This window comes from Carcharodon carcharias, chromosome 13 (genome assembly GCF_017639515.1).
Source record: "Carcharodon carcharias isolate sCarCar2 chromosome 13, sCarCar2.pri, whole genome shotgun sequence".
In the NCBI taxonomy this organism is placed as follows: Eukaryota; Metazoa; Chordata; class Chondrichthyes; order Lamniformes; family Lamnidae; genus Carcharodon; species Carcharodon carcharias.
The window spans coordinates 33,292,636-33,312,126 of NC_054479.1; the positions used below are offsets into that span (position 1 = coordinate 33,292,636).

General features: G+C 39.9%; 1 protein-coding gene across 2 annotated transcripts in view; it reads left to right on the top strand.

The window, feature by feature from the left end:
• setd1ba (SET domain containing 1B, histone lysine methyltransferase a) overlaps positions 1-19,491 on the top strand; it is a 143,914-nt gene that overhangs the window by 479 nt on the left and 123,944 nt on the right. Inside the window, exons 2-7 of one of the 2 annotated variants that reach the window (XM_041202537.1) lie at positions 80-192; positions 406-560; positions 747-845; positions 1,038-1,308; positions 1,795-1,916; positions 9,244-10,452. In XM_041202537.1, coding sequence (XP_041058471.1) covers positions 120-192; positions 406-560; positions 747-845; positions 1,038-1,308; positions 1,795-1,916; positions 9,244-10,452 — 1,929 coding nt within the window. In that variant the 5' untranslated portion in view covers positions 80-119. Of the gene's footprint in view, positions 1-79; positions 193-405; positions 561-746; positions 846-1,037; positions 1,309-1,794; positions 1,917-7,510; positions 7,625-9,243; positions 10,453-19,491 lie in introns of those variants that run through there. The other variant, XM_041202538.1, reaches the window with a different exon arrangement.

Sequence of the window (19,491 nt, forward strand, 5' to 3'; positions counted from 1 at the left end):
ATATGTGTTGGCTTGCAAAAAAAAAGGAGGCAGGAGCCGTACAATGTAATCTAATCAGCGAAATGTAATTGTTTTCCAGATCACGCCGTTTGCTCCAAAACCTACAGAAATCGACGACAATGTCTTTCAAGGAGCTGAAACCTGGAGAGAGACCGAGGCACCACGAAGATCATGGCAAGAAACAGAGTTCAAGTGAGTGTTTTTTTTCCTCTCTCTCTCTCTCTCTCTCTTTCCCCCCTCGTCTCTTTTTCTCCAATGGTCCAGCGAGCTTAGATTCCCCATTTAATGTGCAACGTATTCGTGGAAGAGAGAGAGAGAGAGAGATAGGGAGAGAAAAAAAAATCTTCAGAGCTGAGGCATTTGTCAGCTTTGCTTAAGATCTTCTTGCGTTTTCCCCATTTGCAGGTTTGATCAATGGGATGGAGCACAGCCACGCAGGAGGGAGTTCAGCAGAGAGAAAAAGTCACCATTGGCGAAGTTATAAGTTGATTATTGACCCAGCGTTGAAGAAAGGACAACACAAACTCTACCGCTACGATGGCCAACATTTAAGTCTCCCTGTGAGTGATATTTTGGCAGTGTAGCCATTAATTCCACGTCTGTTGTCTTTATCACAGGATGCTGCCATTGTTACATTGTGGTTTCTGCTTAAACTGACAGTCCAGTTACTCGGTAACACGTTCGCCAGTTTGCTGCACATTCTTTAAACCTTTAAAAATAAATAATGTCAGCCGTTATCATTGCAGAATTCCGGTGTTCCACCGGTTGATACCGTCAGAGACCCTCGACTTGGACGCATGTGGACCAAAAGCAAAGAAGTGGATTTACCTGTTCCAAAATTTAAGGTAAGGGGGGGACAAAAATCAGAATAGTTTCTCCACTCCAACTCCATAGTAGCATTTCCTGACAGTAGTGTGTTGCTCTAGCATTTTACCTTGTAACTCCAAAACGTAAATAAATAGTGAAGTCCCAAAATAATATTTTTTGAATAAAAATAGCGAGTTAAGTTTGTTTGAATGTGCTCCTGGTGCCAACAGATCGACGAGCATTACGTGGGACCCGTACCTCCCAAGCAGGTAACGTTTGCAAAGCTAAACGACAACATACGAGAGGGCTTTCTGTTAGACATGTGCAAGAAGTATGGCGAAGTGGAAGAAGTGGAGATTCTTTACAACCCGAAGAACAAAAAGCATCTAGGAATCGCGAAAGTGGTGTTCGCCACAGTGAAAGGAGCCAAGGACACAGTCCAGCACCTCCACAACACTTCCGTAATGGGAAACATCATCCATGTGGAACTCGATACCAAAGGTGCAATAAAGTTATTTCTTATCAATTGGGTTCACTCCGACTTTGTATCCCTTTAGGATTTAAAGCCATGCTCATTTCATCTTGAGGGACTGTAATGTAAATATGTAATATTGACTCATTCTAACACCGTTTCTGAGTCACGTGTACACACAAATGTAGCTTGTTTAATGTTGCTAGGAAACAGACAGAGGGATTGCTGTCGTTTGTAAAATCCTCTCAACCTGTGTATTTTGAGAATCCTGGTGTTGGATGTTAATGAATGGCCGAAAGCTATGGGATTCGCACTGCTATCTTTCAGTCTAAGTTTATAAAATCGCGTTGGTTTTATAAATACCACTGTCACGTGTAGTTCTGATCAATATGTTGATTCCAGACTAGGGGATTGCGCTTGTGTCCAATCGGCCAGTTATTGTGGAGACCTGTGTAATTTTAAGGCTGGGTTCCTACTATAAGTTCCGCAGTCATCATACTCCTGCCATTCTGTAGGTGAACATCGGATGAGATACTACGAGCTACTGGTCAATGGTTACTTTACCCCTCAGACTCTTCCTGTCGGTTCCGATGCTTTTTTGGACGCTTCTCCCATAATAAACAGCGAATTTGGACAGGTATGGACAGTTTTGTTGCATTTAAAGGTATTGTAGCACCCGATTGACAAATGGTGCAACGAGAAAATGCGTTTCGTTCACTGGCATTTGTTTACCGGTCAATGGCGAGCAAATTAGACTGGGAGCTGGCTCTGCTGACGATAATATGTGATGGTATGAATCTCCGCACACGCCGAGTTTAGTGATGCTTGCTGCTAAAAGGCTGCTTAGCAGAAATTGCGCGTCTGTAGAGTTTTTTAATGTGGGGCAGTAGATTAACAACAGGCAAGGTAGATGTTGCAGGATATCGGAATATGACTGCTTGCATCATAATTTTTAAAATAACTGTTCAATTTGGGAAATTGGTTCTGAAACAATTTAGATATCTATGCTCTGGGAATTATTTCAATAATCTTTCTTAAAGTGAAACATTTCCAGATTCTTGTTACTCAGTTCCAAAAAAAAAGGCAAATGTAAACATTTTTAAGCAACAGCCTCCTGTAGCTTTTTGGGGATAAGGTGTTTCTTATTACAGTAGGCTGTTGTATTGAGTGCTGAGGTGTGAAGAGAAATCATCCATCTCCCTGTACACACCTTTGTGGACCCTGTAGTGCTTGATAAATTGCACCTCCAGTTTCTAGTTATTAAATAGTACTGGCATGGCCATGAAGACAACTATTGTTCCCCAGTCAATTAAAAAGGTGGCATTAAGACAATTATCCAATCTTTGTCATCTTTGGATAAGATGATAATTGTGAGACACTTAATAGCCTGATTTCTGCCTTGCCATAAAGTTGCCTTCTGCCTGGATATATAATCTGCATAGAGATTCACTGCCACTCTCTCTGATAAAGAAGGATGTCAAGGCTGGAAAGCTGCAGGGAATGAGATGACAAGGGGGAAAATTACATTTTTTTGTAAAGACCCATGTTTTGACCTATCAAAATTCTGATTAATTACTTAATATAAAGTGTTTTCGCTTGGTGTCAATGAACAGTCTCTGTAATATTCTACCATTTAGTTGCTGTTTTACTGTTAACTTTATAAAAGTTGGAACTATAAAATAACAGCACAGTAAAAAATATATTTTTTCAATCTTTTAAAAACTAATTAACCTTCAATATTTTGGAGCATATCCCAGTTTCCTCACTATGCTCCAACTTATATTTTGCTGATGCCTTAGTTAGCAGAAATGTATTTATTCATTAAAAAAATTATTATGACTTAAAATGGTCAGGGAAGGAAAAGAATTTTAATATTTCCCAGTCCTTTAGATCTACCTTATGGGATACACTAGTCACCAGCGCACAAGGTTAGTCAGGATGTCTACCCCAGAACCCTTTCAGTGCCACTGTATAAGCAACTGCATGGAAATGTGAAAGAGAGGTGCCCATTGCTAATTCACAGTCTGATATTTCCTTTTCAAGTTGCTTTGAGATCTGTCAATGAAAGGACCTCCAATGACCAGGTGTAAAATCTCAAGTCACTTGTTCTCCTATTGTGGTCAGTTAATGTGAACTTGCTGAGAGGAATCCTGGGTGCTGCCCTGTCTCTATCATTCTGGTGTGCTCAGTGTTAATCCGGCAATGCGTTCGGTCACTCGTCTGCCACTGTAACATTTAGATTTCATTTTAATTAAAGTGTTGCTTGCTAGAGGAGTTAACTTTCTTATAGCTTGAGGAGACTGTTGTTGATGTCAGTATTGAATGGGTGTTACTCAATCTCTTAAGAATGAATAAACAGTTATAAGTGATTTTGTGTTTCTACACCAGTGGTATAAAATTTTGGACTGCTACTCCCCAGAGATACAGTTAAGAGATGCAGACTAAATCTAAGAAATTGACTCCTTCTATCACACACTTCTCAGAAATATTATCATTTGTTTTTATTCAGTGAATACATTTTTTGGCTGTAGGTTTTGGTAATAACTCGTTCTCTTCCTATTGGATTATCTCACGTGTTTATTATTGTGAAAATGGAATATAATTAAAGAATAGTCAGAAAATCCTATATTGTGTACTACTTGCAGCTCTTCATTACCAGTTACAGCTGTGAATAAAACATAGACAATTTAAGGCTTTGATGTGGGACATATGAATAAAGCATCATGGTGATTCCAATTCACAGTCTTTATCCATTCCCTGACAAAAAAGTTTCTCATGATCCCAGTATAGCTAAAGAAAAGCTTAATAAAGCAGAAAAAGTTATTTAGTGTACAAAATAAAATATCATATGTTTCTATCTTTATGGTTTAAAAGTTTTCTGAAATGAGTTTCAAAGTTACAATCATGTTCCATCTAAATAATAGGTGCAGAATATTCTTTTTTTGAAAAAAAAATTATGGACTTAAATAAACACCTGGTGTAATCGAGATATACAGACCAAAAAACTCCTGGGTTTGAATCCCAATATTTGTTGAGTTTACTGACAGATTGACTCTTGGGGTGCTATGATTGAATTTAACCCCCCCACCAAGTCTGGGAAATGGAGAATTAGCCGTTCCTGATTGCTATGAAATGATACCCCATACCCCACTCCCACCACCACTCATTGGAAAATGTATATGTGGATGTCAGGTGACAAAAAGAGTAAACTTGGTTATAATCACCAAGGTTGAATAACCTGCACGCATAATGACCATGTGAACAAGGTACCAGTGAGCTGCTGGGAATTATAGAACTTTACCTCAGCCCAAGTGCCAGCCTTTAGGAAAGCAGAAAAGAAAGGGGAAGAAATATGAACTAGTACAACAGGGTGTTTAGAATAAAATCACTAGAAATTCAGTCAGTGTGTATTATGTAAATTTACTACTTCATTACATGAGGCATTTTCTCACCTTTGTGTATTAAGTTTAATTTAGTCGAGGAGCTATAATTCCGATTTCATATGAATATAAGTTTCTAATCTTAGAATGGTTTACTGTTGAAAGCTGCTTTTAAGGGCAATTGAGACAAACACTTAATTTCTCTTGAGTACTGTGTGTTCTGAGTTCAATATTTATAACAATCTTGCTTTTAAAAAAGATCTTTAATGTTTAATATATACACTCACAGGTCAGTATACTACTTATTAGGATATAGATATATATGCAGACAAAACATTTGGTTTTAAAAAAAATTGCCAGTATTTCTGAGTATAATTAATGGCAAAAATATTCCAGTGACTGTTTATTGTAATTTTTTAAAAGCCAAATCAGTAAAAGATGTGAGCAAAATGTCATTTAATTATGTTGTATTTAACTTGTATGGAGTAACATATACTATCTCAACATCTTAAAAATCTATTCATTTTCTTTTCTTTTGTCCCCTTTTTCTAATAATCCTATTCTTTTGCCCAGAAACTTCAGGCAAGCAGATAGCTTACCACTAGTGCTTTGTCAGTATCACTTTGAGCTGTGTATTGGAATGTTTATGAGAATGATTTGCCTATAAATTATTTACTCTGCTTTCCTTTGGTAAAACCATTAGTCTATTTTGGTGAACTTGTGGCGCCTCTCCACAACTGTATGGTTAGGATCATTAACTAATCATATGGAGAATAATAGGGCACATTGTGCAAATAGTGACAGGGCATCAGTGTGATATTATTCAAACGTTACTTTTACATTGTTGGCTTTTTTTGTTCTAAAATCTATTAAGTTAAACAGAAATGTTTGTCTGTGCCTACGAATATGCAAGAGCACCATCAATTAGCCAATTAATGATATATTTAAAAAGCCTTTAAGAAAAACTTGAGCAGAATGAGATAGTTACAGAGATTCAATCAAACATGGATTTAAGTATAGATTTGTAAAATGCAGTCCTTAATATGTGATATTGCAACTTTGAGAAGAGTTCTCTTCCAGACATTGTGGATCCATTTCAATACAAATAACTTATGAACATCTATAAAGCAACCGCCCCCAAAATATAATTTTTTGTATTTCTAATTACTATATTGCAATCTGTAATTTGACATTCACAATCAGTATAAATTTCTAGTGTCGTAGTTGCTCCTACATTAGCGAAGCTTCAACAGCATGCTCCAAACCCATGACCCCTCCCACCTAGAAGGACAAGGGCAGCAGATGCAAGGGAACACCATGAACTGCAAGTTCCCCATCAAGTCACTTACCATCCTGACTTGGAATTATATCATCGTTCCTTTACTGATGCTGAATCAAAATCCTGGAACCTGCCCCCTCTGCCCAAAAAGTACTGTGGGTGTACCTACACCATGTAGACTGCACCAAGAAGGTAACTCACCACCACCTGTTCCAGGGCAATTGGGGACATAGGAACAGGTGAAGGTCACTGAGCCCTTTGAGCCTGCTGCACCATTCGATAAGATTATGGCTGACCTGGCTGTGGTCTCAACTCTACTTTCCTGTCTGTCTCCCATGACCCTTGACTCCCTTGTCTATCAAAAATCTGTCTAACAAAGCTTTGAAAAAATTCAATGATCCAGCTTCCACTGCTATCTGGGGAAGAGAATTCCACACACTAACAATGTTGTGAGAGAAAAAACCTCTGTCCCCTAGCTCTGGTCTCCCAAACAAGTTGAAACATCCTCTCTCTATGCACCTTATCAAGTTCCCTCGGAATCTTATATGTTTCAGTAAGATCACTTCTTGTATTTCTAAACTCCAGTGCCCATTAGGGATGGGAAATAAATGCTGGCCTTGCCTAGGTCCCATGGTAGGATAAAAAAATCGAATTAAATGATTTAAAAAAATCTGTAATGGCTCAAGTTGGTGTGTATGCTGTCTAGGTTTGATCTGATTGATGTAAAGTAGGAGAGCCGTCTGTCTTTGCAAAGTGGGGGGGTGTGGGGAAATAGGAAAGCTATTACTGGCAACAGCATACTTAGACTAGGGAGAGGAGAGTTTTTTTAAAAAAAAAAGTCAGCTTTCCTGCTCCTACTGGAAAGTACGGGCTGAATTTTTACCAGCCCCTGGGTGATGGGAGTGGAGGCAGGAGGGCAGGTAAAACAAGAAGGAGCTGCATTGGGGCAGCTCCCTGTCGCTGTCCAGCCACCGGGAAAGTGTTCCACAGCGGCAGTCAGCCGATTTGCATAAAGGAGCCTCCAATTTTGCCCAATTGTACAGGACTGCTGGCATTTTACTAACGGTGGGGTCGCCCTCTCATCATGTGTGGTGGCCTCCAACTTCATGGAGGTGGCCTTGGCAGCACAGAGGAATATTGGAGCCAGAGGACCTTTGGCTAAAAGCTCCTTCCCTAGAGGGATTTCTCTTCCATCTTGCATGGTCTAATGCCCTCGACCTCCTAAATTTTAATTTTTACATACCTGACCAAGGACACCTCATTTTGAGGGACTCTTGAGATACCTATGGGGCCTGTCTCAGTTGCCTCCGCCTCTGCTGGTGGCGTTGCTGAGGCTTCAGAACTGTTAGCTCTCTGATTGGGCTGGCAGCCTGCCCGCTGTCTTTAATTGGGCGTTGGGTCTGCAGGTGGCCAGTTAGGAGGTTGGCATGAGATAAAATCACCGAGCAGAACCTGCCATCGGCAAGAAACCTTCTTTCTGGCCCAAAGTGGGGATGTCGAAGCCTACAGTCAAATTCAGTTCTTTTTCTATTTGGTTGGAGACAGGATGAAGAGTAGCCGTAATACCTTCCAGGATCAAATGGCTTAGTCAATTCTCAGTATTCGCTCACACTTTGAAGAAACACCTCTAGGATGAGACAGTGATGCTGCTACTCCAGCAAGTACCTGTAAAAGAAGAAAGAAAATGTGATGGGAGGGTATTTAAAAACCTAAATTAGGAATTTAAAATTTAAACTAGTTTCATTCTTGCAATGAACAACTTGCTTTTCAGAGACTTATTAAAAGAATAATTCAGATCTTGCTTAATTGTTAACTGTAATGGGCAGTTTTTTGACATTGGTGGCTTTGAATGCTTATTTCTATTATTAACAAATTTGTGAAATAAATACCAATATTTTTGAAGATCCGATCTACATAATTTGGGCAAGCAGATTGGTAATCTGAGTCCAGAAACGTCAGCTAACAGGGGTTGGATTAATTATTCAGTGAATGTAATGAGGTGCATAGATAAGTTTGGATTTTTGAATATTTGATAATTGATATTATTTATGGGGGTTTTGCCTTAAGGGGAGCTGAAGTAACATTTAAAATAGATTTTCCAGCCAATTTCTTTTTAAATAAAGCTACCTTTTAACATTACTATACAGTAACACAATTTAACACTTTAATTTAAAGTTGAATAGTGTAATCATTCATGTTTCAATTTCGAGAAACATGTCACTGAACTTTTTGTAGAAATTTAATTTAACTAAAGGTATTTTTAAACTGTAATTTTCTTTTTTGACCAGATTATGTTTAAAACCTGAAAATACAGAAAATAAAAGTTGTTTAGGTTTTGGTTTCTGCAATTCCATTCACACCACTCTGTTAATTTCCTTTTTAAATCATGTAATTCTATCGGACTAATTTATATCTTGACAATTTCATTACAAAGTTAGCGAACAACATAGCACACTTTGTTCATATTATTCAAAAATAAATATTTGAAAGTATACTTTCACACACAATGCAGTGGTTAAACATGGGTTTGTGTTTGTGACTTTCTGCCTTATTAGCCTTTAATCTCAGCTGGGCATACTGGAGAATTGGGCAGCAGGGAAGCCAAGACTGTTGAACAGTAGGTGGAATAGGAGTGGGTCTTTCAGCTTGTTCCATGTCCGTTGTAATGACCAGCAGCAAAGCTGTAATATAGGCCTGGGCAAAGTGCATGCAACAGTGGGCTGCAAATGTTGCAGAAATGATAATCAAGAGTCAAAGAGAAATTAATTATTTCAAGCGAGTCACAATAATGCTGCACATTAATATGCTGCCATACCACACTGTGAAAGGATAGGTGTTTGGTTCTATCTGCTTTGTTTTGCCCCTATTTATCTGAGGAACACAGTGAACATCAGGACGCTCCATCCACAGGAACAGGACATCAGAAGATGTGCCAACATAAGTAGCTGTGCATCTTCTAAGGGAGAGTGGAGTGGTTGTAGCCAAAGCCTGGGAACCAGCAGGCACTGTAGTAATAAAGCTGATTAACTGATTCCGTTAATTCACAGCAGAGCCACAATCCTAAATACAGATTGAATTTGGGGGAGGATATAAATGAATACTTGTAAGTTTTTTTTCTCTTTGCTGAAAGATTAGTTGATTTAATCAACTTCTGTTCTGGCATTAAATAGTATTAAGAATTCACTGTTTGAAAACTGTACTGAATGGTGCAGAAAATTAGATGTGTGTGAGTGATCTTTAATTGTGTGGATTTTCATTTTTTTCTAAAACTTTTGTCTTTTTTCTCCTCCCACCCTTTGCCACAGGTTAATGATCCATTGAAATGTAGAACTGGTGATAATTACCTATCTATGGGACCATCTGTAACCCCAAATAGTAGTACTCCTTTTTCCCATGATACTGCTTATTCCAGTTGTCGCCAGGATACACCAAATTCATATAGCCAGTATACACCACAGTCCTCACAAGGCACACCACATACACCAAGGTTGGGAACCCCCTACTCGCAAGATTCCAGCTATTCCAGTCGACAGAGTACACCAGCTTATTCTTACTCACAAGAATCTGGGTACAAATCCAGAAGACCTGAATCTAATTATCAAGATTCCTTCAGGAGATTGGGGCACCATTACTCACATAATACAGGATCGTACAGAGCTACTGAGCTACCAATTAACACTTACAAGTCAGCTCGCTCAGAGGGTGGGTCATATTCACATAACCCTTCAGTAAGCCAATCTGGGATAAATTACCAGTCAGCCTTTTCTCCATACCAAAATGTGCATTCTGCCCAACCACTGTATTCTCGTACTCTGGATCAACAACATGGTCAGACATCCAGAGACCATGATTACAGAAGACCCGTGCTACCATCTGAAACCTTTGGGCATAATAATGCCAACTTGGACACTGTACCTGTAAAGGAGAAGGCAGAAGATCCAGTTTCTTTGGAGAGTAACACCTCGAATGATAAAACACCTGTTTCTTTCAGCAAATCTCCTGAAAGGGCTGCGACTCCTGAAACGCTAACACCTGAAACACCAAGTAGCTCAACACAACCCAACAGTTTAGATTCCCGAATTGAGATGCTGTTGAAGGAACAGCGGACAAAGCTTCCTTTCTTTGACCAAGAACCTGATGTTGACAAAATGGAGCACAGTCCCATATCCTCTTCTTCCTCCCAACTTTCTCCATTACCACTTCCTGGGTCAAATACTCAATTGCTTCAGCGAGGTCCTACTCCATCGTCTCGTCCTTCTAGCACAGGCCTAGAGGATGTTAGCCCAACTCCTCTACCAGATTCAGATGACGAGGATCCTATTTTCGAAACTGTTCAACAGAATCAAAGCTCAAGGTCAGCATCAGAGGCCAGTATGACACCTGTTGACCAGTCTAGTCAGATGAGCAGATTTTCCACATCTTCAGATGGTAGGACTCCTGCATCTAAAGCAGAGAGCTGTGAAGCAAACAAGGAAGCTGCTGAACCCACACCTCCTCCTGATACACTGGAAGAAGTAAGTAAAATCATTTTAATATCAAAAGTTTGCATTGTAATTTAGAAACATTTTATGACTGAATGGAGACAACCTAATCTCTCAAGATTCCTGCGAGTTATTTATAGGCACAGGATATCTGTGTTTTTTGGTGGTGGGGTGGGTGGGTGGGTAGAATTAAATTCTAATTGTGGATTTATAGTCAATTCGAGTCTCCTTTTTCAGATGGAGATGAAGAGAACTTTTTTCACTCCAGAAGGTTGTTAATCTGTGGAATTTCCTTCTGGAGAAAACAGTGGAGGTTGGGACATTGAATTTGTTCAAGGCTGAGTTAGATAGATAGATTTTTGATACACAAGGAAGTCAAGGGTTAATGTGGCAGACAGGAAAGTGGAGTGGAGACCAGCCATGATCTTATTGAATGGCAACACAAGCTCGAAGAACCTAATGACCTACTGCTGCTCTCAAGTCCTTTGTTCCTATGTGCTTTTCAGAACATTTTATTGTCACTATACTTCTGATTTCATTTTACATTTTTTTTGTTGGTTTTCTAATGTTTTCTAACAGAAATGGTCATAGCCAACCACAACTTATATAGCATCTTGAACGTTATGAAATGTGCCAAGGCACTTCACAGGAGCGTTGTAAAACAAAGTATGATACCAAACCACAAAAGGAGGTATTAGGTCAGATTAACAAAGCCTCAGTCAAAAAGGTAGGTTTTAAGAAGTGTCCTAAAGGAGGAAAGTGAGGTAGAGAGTTGGAGCAGTGTAAGGAGGATCTCTCAGAGCTTAAGCCCTAAGACAACTAATGGCATGGCCACCAATGGTGGGAGCAGTTAAAATCAGGGATTCTCAAGAGATGAGAATTAGAGGAGTGCATATATCTCGGAGGGTTGGGGGTTGGAGAAGGTTCCAGAGATATGGAGGGGTGAGGCTATGGAGAGATTTGAAAATAAGGATGAGAATTTTAAACTGAAGAAGCTGCTTGACTGGGAGCCAGTGTTGGCTAGTGAGCATGGGGTTGATAGAGGAATGTGACTTTGTGTGAGTTGACACAGGGAGCTGAGTTTTGGATGACCTCAAGTTTTACAGAGGGTATAATGTGGGAGACTAGCCAGGATTGTGTTGCGTTAGTAAAGTCTGGAGGTAATGCAGGCATGAATGAATTTTTCTGGTTTTCTAATATGTTTTCTAGTAGAAATGGTCATAACTGTAACATAATTCCTGGTCAAATAATATAGGTCAGAGTTGTGCAGCAGATTCTGACACAGTTTTTCAACGTGTGGGAACATGGGCCTTAAGTTTCAACAAATTGCTGCTGTTCAACCTGAGACTGAGATGAGAAAAACACAAATAATGGGCACAGATTGCCAACACTTAGACCAATATAACAGATTTATATTTTTGAAAAGAGCATATAAATAATGACCACTTTCTGAACTCACTTAGGAGTAAAATTATAGCTCTGAAACCAGTTCAATGCAAATCATTCTACTCAATTTTACAATTAACCAGCATATTGCTTCTTCACAGGGCATAATACCTTTAGAATTATCATAGGACCTTATGGCACAGAAGGAGGCCATTCGGCCCATTATGCTTGTACCAATTCTTCGAAAGCACAATCCAATCAGTCGTACTCTCCTGCTCATTCTCATAGCCTTACCACTTTTTTTCTCTGTTCCAGGTGCATAACTAATTCCTTTCTGAAAGTTACTGTTGAATCAACTTCTACCACCCTTTCAGGCAATGCATTCCATATTATGAATTGTTGCATAAAAAGATTGCTTCCTGTCTCCCCTCTTTTTTGACAATTATTTAAAATCTGTGTCCTTTGATTACCAACCTGTCAGGCATTGAAAGCAGTTTCTCCTTCATTCCATCAAAACTCCTCGCTTAAATCCTTTCTTAACATTCTTTGCTCCGTGGAGAAAAGTCCCAATTTTTATAGTTTCTAATCACCATTTGCATCTATTCCTTTCAAAATCTTAAGTAGTCCAATAAGACCACTTCTGAATTGCCTTTATTTTCTAGCGTAAGCTTTCCTGGCATTTTTAGACTTTCCCTAAAGCTTAGTGTCCCATTTGATTTATCGCTTTAATTGCTCTTCTCATGTAATGCGCCAGTACCAGGTATCTCCTGCTCTACAATGATGCCCAAAGTGTCCATGTTATTCTAAGTAGGGCAAACCAGTGCTTTTCATTCTGTGCTTAATCATTCAAGCTAGACATCCTAAGACCCTATTTATTTTACCAGCAGTACACATTGTACTGATGGTTTCAAGGTGTTTTCTACTAAAACCCCAAGATCACAGTGCTGTATTGTTTCATTCATTTTGTTTGCCTGCTGTTGTTTCCATTTCCTAGCTTTATAGCTTTGTATTTCTCTACATTAAATGGCATCTTTCACCTTTTGACGAATTTTCCACCCACTCCAGATTCCTCTTGGCCTACACCCAAGAATTCTAAAATAGGTGACTGCAGAGATAGTGGATACACTGGTTATGATTTTCCAAAATTCCCTGGATTCTAGAACAATCCCAGCAATTTGCAAGTTAGCAAAGGTAACTGCTATTCAAGAAAGGCAGAAGAACGAATAGGCCAGGTCGCTGATGTCAGTCGTTGGGAAAAGGCTGGAAGCTATTATTAAGGAAGTCTTAACAATGCACTTAGAAAATTATGGTATGACCAGGCAAAGTCAACATGGTTTTACAAAAAGGAATTTGTATTTTACAATTTTATTAGAATTCTTTGAGGGTGTAACTGGAAGGGTAGATAAAGGGGAAACGGTAGACGTAATATACTTGGATTTCCAGAGGGCATTCCATAAGATGGCTCACTAAAGGTTAATACCCAAGATAAGGGTTCATGGAGTTGGGAGTAATAAATTAGCATGGATAGAGGATTGGTTAACAGATAGGAAGTGGAGAGGAAAGACTAACAATATTTTCAAATTTGCAGGCTTTAACTAGTGGAGTGTTGCAAGAATCAGTGCTAGGCCTTCAGCTATTTACAATCTATATTAATGATTTAGATGAAGGGGCTGAAAGTAATGTATTCAAGTTTGCTGATGATATAAAGCCAGGTGAGAATGTCAGCTGTAAGGAGTACACAGAAAGGCTGCAAAGCGATATAGACATATTAAGTGAATGGACAACAAGGTGACAGGTGGAGTTTAATGTGAGGAAATGTGAGGTTATTCACTTTGGTGGTCTTCTTCCGCATTCATCCGTCTTTGGAGATGATGCACTGCACCCGGGATTGATGTCGCTTCTGCATTGAACATGGTCTGTTGTGGCAGTAGAGGCCAATTCGTGAGTGGCAGTCCCTTCCGCAGTTGGCACAGATGAATAGCATTAGCCTGAGATCGGCTGATGTTTTTCCTTCCAGCAGGCTCTCTTTTCTGCCCTCTGGTCATTTCTTTTGCCTTCTGCATTTTCCATGGCCTTACGGCCGCTTGTCTGCAGGCACTCAGGTCAGCAGCAAGGACGTCTTATGCATCAATTCTGATCCCAGTTGACTTGAGGTTTTGCTTAATGATGTTCTTGTATTGCAGACGTGGGCGATCTGTTGGTCTCGTCCCAATAGCAAGCTCGCCATAGAGCATGTCTTTGGGGTTGTAGCCGTCATCCATTCGGCCCACATGACCCAGCCATTGGAGTCACCGCTTTGGTAGTAAAAATAGAAAAGCAGAATATTTCTTAAAAGGTGTGAAATGTTGAAGTTCAGAGAGACTTGGATGTGCTTGTAGATGAAACACAGAAAGTTAGCATGCAGATACAGCAAACAATTAGGAAAGCAAATAGCATGTTGGGCTTTATTGCAAGGGGTTTGGAGTACAAGAATAAAAAAGTCTTGCTGCAATTGTATAGGGCTTTGGTAAGGTCACATCTTGAGTACTGTGTGCAGTTTTGGTTTCCATGCCTAAGGAAGTATACACTTCTTTATAGGCAGTACAGCCAGGATTCACTAGATAGGACAATCCTCTCCTCCCAGGGACCAATGATGAGAGGCTGAGTAAATTGCGCCTGTATGCTCTGACGTTTAGCAGAATGCAAGATGATCTGCTTAAAACATACAAGATGCTGAAGGCGTTTGACAGGGTAGGCACTGAAAGGTGGTTTTCCCTGGCTGGGGAATCTAGCATGGGAGGGGAATAGCGTCAGGTTAAGGACTAATTGTTTAGCACTGAGATGAGGAGAAATTTCTTCACGCAGAGGGTTGTGAACCTTTGGACCTGTTTACCCCATAGGCCTGTGGATACTCCATTGTTGAGTATATTCAGGATTGAATTGATAGATTTTTGATTTCTCAGGAATCTAGAGATATGGGGAGCAGGTAGGAAAGTGGAGTTGAGGCAGAAGATTAGCCAATGTTCTTGGTGGAAAGGACTGAGGGGCTGATGGGTCTATTCCTATTTCCTACATTCGAATGCTCTCTGCTACTGGTGTACATTTTTACTACTATTTATAACTGATCCCAAATTGGTACTATTGTCAAACGTGGAGAGCTTTGTTACTCTTCCTTTTGCAACTTCATTAATGCATCGGAACATACAATGTCTGGACTTGTGGTACTCTGCTTGTCACCCCATTCCATGTTGACGCTTGTCTCTTAACAATTGTTCTTTGCACCCTTTAATACAGCCAGTTTGTTATCCACTTCAAAAGCTTAGGTCTATTTCATGCCTTTCTAATTTGTAAAGTAATTTTCTGCATGGTAGTATGTCTAAGGCCTTTCTAAATCTAGGTATATTAAATTTACTGATTTTCTACTGAGTTAACACAGTTATATATTCAAGAAAAGTCAACAGCATGAATCCATGTTGACTACTTTTTTTATTGTTCTCTGTTTCACTTTTCTTCCTTTTCAGATATTCTGTTATTCCCCAACTGCAAATGCTGAACTCAGGTTTATAGATCCCTGAGCTAACCTTCCATCATTGTTTTTATAAATTAGAGCCAGATTTAACTGTACTCCAGTGCTTCCTAAACTTTTTCCCAGTGTGGCCCCATTTTAATGCCCCAGATTTCACATGACCCCAGAGAAAAAAAATTAGGGGATATGGGAGTTATTGAGTGAGGACAAGGGGTCGCTGTCAGCTGCAGCCTGAGCTCCATGGCAGCCAATGCTGCTTTGGAGCCTGCGACCCCAAAATCCCGTCTCATGTGTCATGACCCACAATATGGGAAGCCCTGCTTTAGTCCATGGCACAATTCCTGTATTTAGTGGATCCTTTAAAATATCCATCTAGATGTGATCAGTTTCATGTGCCCTATTCTTTACTATGCTGGTTTGAAGTCTATCGCACCAGGTTCTTGCTCCCTTTCAGTGCCCTTTGTCATTTCTTTGTGGGTAATTTAGTTTTCTCCTTTCTTGTCTTTTTAAACAGGGTCCTCCAATTCATCTTATACACATAGAAACAAAAAAGATTACCATTCCTTATTTATTAATTATCATATTGTTACTGGAATCTCTCAGTGGTCCCTCAGTTTTCTTTATCCCATTTGATTTTCTTAACAATTTTTTTGCCTTCTTTCTCCACCCTTTTGGGAAGGCACTTTTCTTCCAATAAACCATCTTGTCACAGCAGCATATCTCAGCAATGTGGAAGGGCTGGTGTCGAATTAAGCCTGTATTCCATCATCTGCCTGTCCTTATGGTGCTTAAATGTGCTGTGCTGGGAAAAATGGGCCCTGGTCGACTTCAACAGGATTTTGTACATTTTTTCTATACTTCTGTTTCATAGTTAGCTCTGCTAACATATTTGGGATTCCCAACTTTGAAGTAACTTTGGAGATACAATTAGGCACCTTGAGTGCTTCAGCAAACTTCTCAGTTTACCTTCTGCACGCTACTGCAAAAACTATCTGCCCTACTGTAAGCCAGCTTTCTTTAAATATATCATCAATGCTTCTTATTGAATCAAAAATATAAGAAGTTAATAAATGCAGAAGGGAGAAAAACAAATGTTGAAATTAATCATGATTTGATGTTGAACCTCCATCTGTAGCTTATTGTACTTTGCATCTATCTATGCACCCTAATCTCTAGCAGGTTGCTTCATTACATCACTGAGGAATAAAATAGAGCCTGTGTTTCTTGAAGCTCTGAGCACAGTTCTTAAAACTGCTGAGCACCTTATTTTTTAACCACTATTCCTAATCCAGGTTCCATCTGAAGGATATCCAAAATAACTTACTTGTTTATTTATGGTAAGGGCAAGAACCATGTACACACAACTTCCCTACAGTTTTAAATTCAACATGCGCCCTCACCATGAGCTTTCAGAAGCAAGTTGTGAATTTTAATTTTTAACATGATTATGCTGTGTTTTGTGTAACAATAGGACACAAATTCGCCTCCACAGTGGTGAGTTTCCAAGTGCTGGTGGGACACCTGGAGAGGCAATAAGTGAATGCAAAGCATTTCCCAGTGAGTCTAAGGAAATGCCAACCTACATCCCACATGTATATTTTATATCAGCTATTTACAGGGGTATTGACATGAATCCTGAGTATACATCATCTGTCTGTCATATCAATTTGATAATTATGTGAAGGAAGGAGTATGGGAGGGATAGAAATTCCATTATAAAAGATTTAATAGCTGAGCACGTGGAAAACAGTGGCAGAATTGAACAGAGTCAGCATGGATTTATGAAAGGGAAATCATGCTTGACAGTTTTACTGGAATTTTTTGAGGATGTAACGAGTAGAGTTGATGAGGGGGAGCCAGTGGATGTGGTTTATTTGGACTTTCAGAAGGCTATCAACAAAGTCCCACATAAGAGATTGGCATGTAAAATTAAAGCGCACGGGATTGGGGGTAGTGTATTGAGATGGATAGAAAACTGGTTGGCAGACAGGAAACAAAGAGAAGGAATAAATGGGTCTTTTTCCGAATGGCAGGCAGTGACTAGTGGGGTACTGCAGGGATCAGTGCTGGGACCCCAGTTATTCACAATATATATTAATGATTTACATGAGGGAATTAAATGTAATATTTTCAAATTTGCAGATGACACAAAGCTGGGTGGGAGGGTGAGCTGTGAGGAGGTTGCAGAGATGCTTCAGTGTGATTTGGACAAGCTGAGTGAGTGGGCAAATGTATGGCAGATGCATTATAATGTGGATAAATGTGAGGTTATCCATTTTGGTAGCAAAAACAGGAAGGCAGATTATTATTTGAATGGCTATAAATTGAAAGAGGGGAATGTGCAACGAGACCTGGGTGCCCTTGTACATCAGTCGCTGAAGGTAAGCATGCAGGTGCAGCAGGCGGTAAAGAAGGCAAATGGTTTGTTGGCCTTCATAGCCAGAGGATTTGAGTACAGGAGCAGAGATGTCTTGCTGCAATGGTACAGGGCCTTGGTGAGACCACACCTGGAATATTGTGTGCAGTTTTGGTCTCCTTATCTGAGGGAAGATGCACTTGCTATACGGAGAGTGCAGCGAAGGTTTACCCGACTGATTCCTGGGATGGCAGGACTGACATATGAGGAGAGATTGAGTCAATTAGGATTATATTTGCTGGAGTTCAGAAGAATGAGGGGGGATCTCAAAGAAACCTATAAAATTCTAACAGGACTAGACAGGGTTGATGCAGAAAGGATGTTCCTGATGGTGGGGGTGTTCAGAACCAGGGGTCACAGCCTGAGGATATGGGGTAGACCATTTAGGACTGAGATGAGGAGAAATTTCTTCACCCAGAGAGTGGAGAGCCTGTGGAATTCGTTATCACAGAAAGTAGTTGAGACCAAAACATTGTATGTTTTCAAGAAGGAGTTAGATATAGCTCTTGGGGTGAAAGGGATCAAATGGTTTGGGGAGAAAGCGGGAGAGCCTGTGGAATTCGTTATCACAGAAAGTAGTTGAGACCAAAACATTGTATGTTTTCAAGAAGGAGTTAGATATAGCTCTTGGGGTGAAAGGGATCAAATGGTTTGGGGAGAAAGCGGGAGCAGGCTATTGAGTTGGATGATCCACCATGATCACAACGAATGGTGGAGCAGGCTCGAAGGGCCGAATGGCCTAGTCCTGCTCCTACTCCTAGTTCCTATGTTTTTAAGTTGCGGAAGAACAAGACTTCCTCTCATTAGACTGACCTATCCTTTACACTGTCCAAGTTCTTGGGGTCATTTGCATAAAGTTATGGGTGTCTAGCCCCCTCAGACATTGCCTCATGGTGGGCCAGGAATTTTGGAGCTACCTCTTTCTGCAGAGTGTAAGAAAAATGGAACAGGCAGGATTTCTGGTCTGTAATGGCATTCTGCCTGTCATTCTCCCTTAGTGGAGAAGTTTGTGGGTGCAAGTGGTGCCCACCTCCTTCCAGTTGGAATTTCTCTGAGGAAAAAGAGGGTGGAGACCTGGTGGACTTACCCAAGATTCTGGCCATGTGCCCAGAATATACCCTTATCGCTTCCTTCTAAACCCAGGAATTGCAGAAATCTTTTAAAGGTACTTTAGGAGAAGATAAGTTAATTAAAATAAATAACCAATTCAACCAGGTCTTGAAAAAACGCACAGTACTTTTCTTCAAATATGGAGTAGTGCATCATTCCTTAATGCAGTGGTTTTCAACCTTTTTTTTGGTTAAGGAACCCAATAATGTAAAATTCTGTGGAACCCCAATCCTCTCCCCTTCCCACTGTGTATATATTATTTATTATAAAACTAAAGTTAAAACAAAGTAAATTACTGAATGAATGAAAATACAAAGAAGTAATTATTTTTCATTAAATGGAGGAACAATATATCTTGAAAAATTTGGTACTATTTTCAAATTACATGAAAATTGCACAGACAGAACCTTTTAGGAAGGTTCATGGAACCCTTGGGTTCAGGGGAACCCTGGTTGAAAAGCACTGCCTTCATGGCGGACTGGATAAAAGCAGTACTTATCTTTTAATTTCAGTTCAAAAAGTACAGGTTTTGAGTCCTGGTCTGTGCTGTTGGCTAACCTCAGCATGGGCAGCAGTTGGGGTGCTACAGTTGACTTCACTGCCCTGAGCTTGAGGGGAAAAGTCTTTTAGAGTTCCCACTCTTCAACCTTAATAT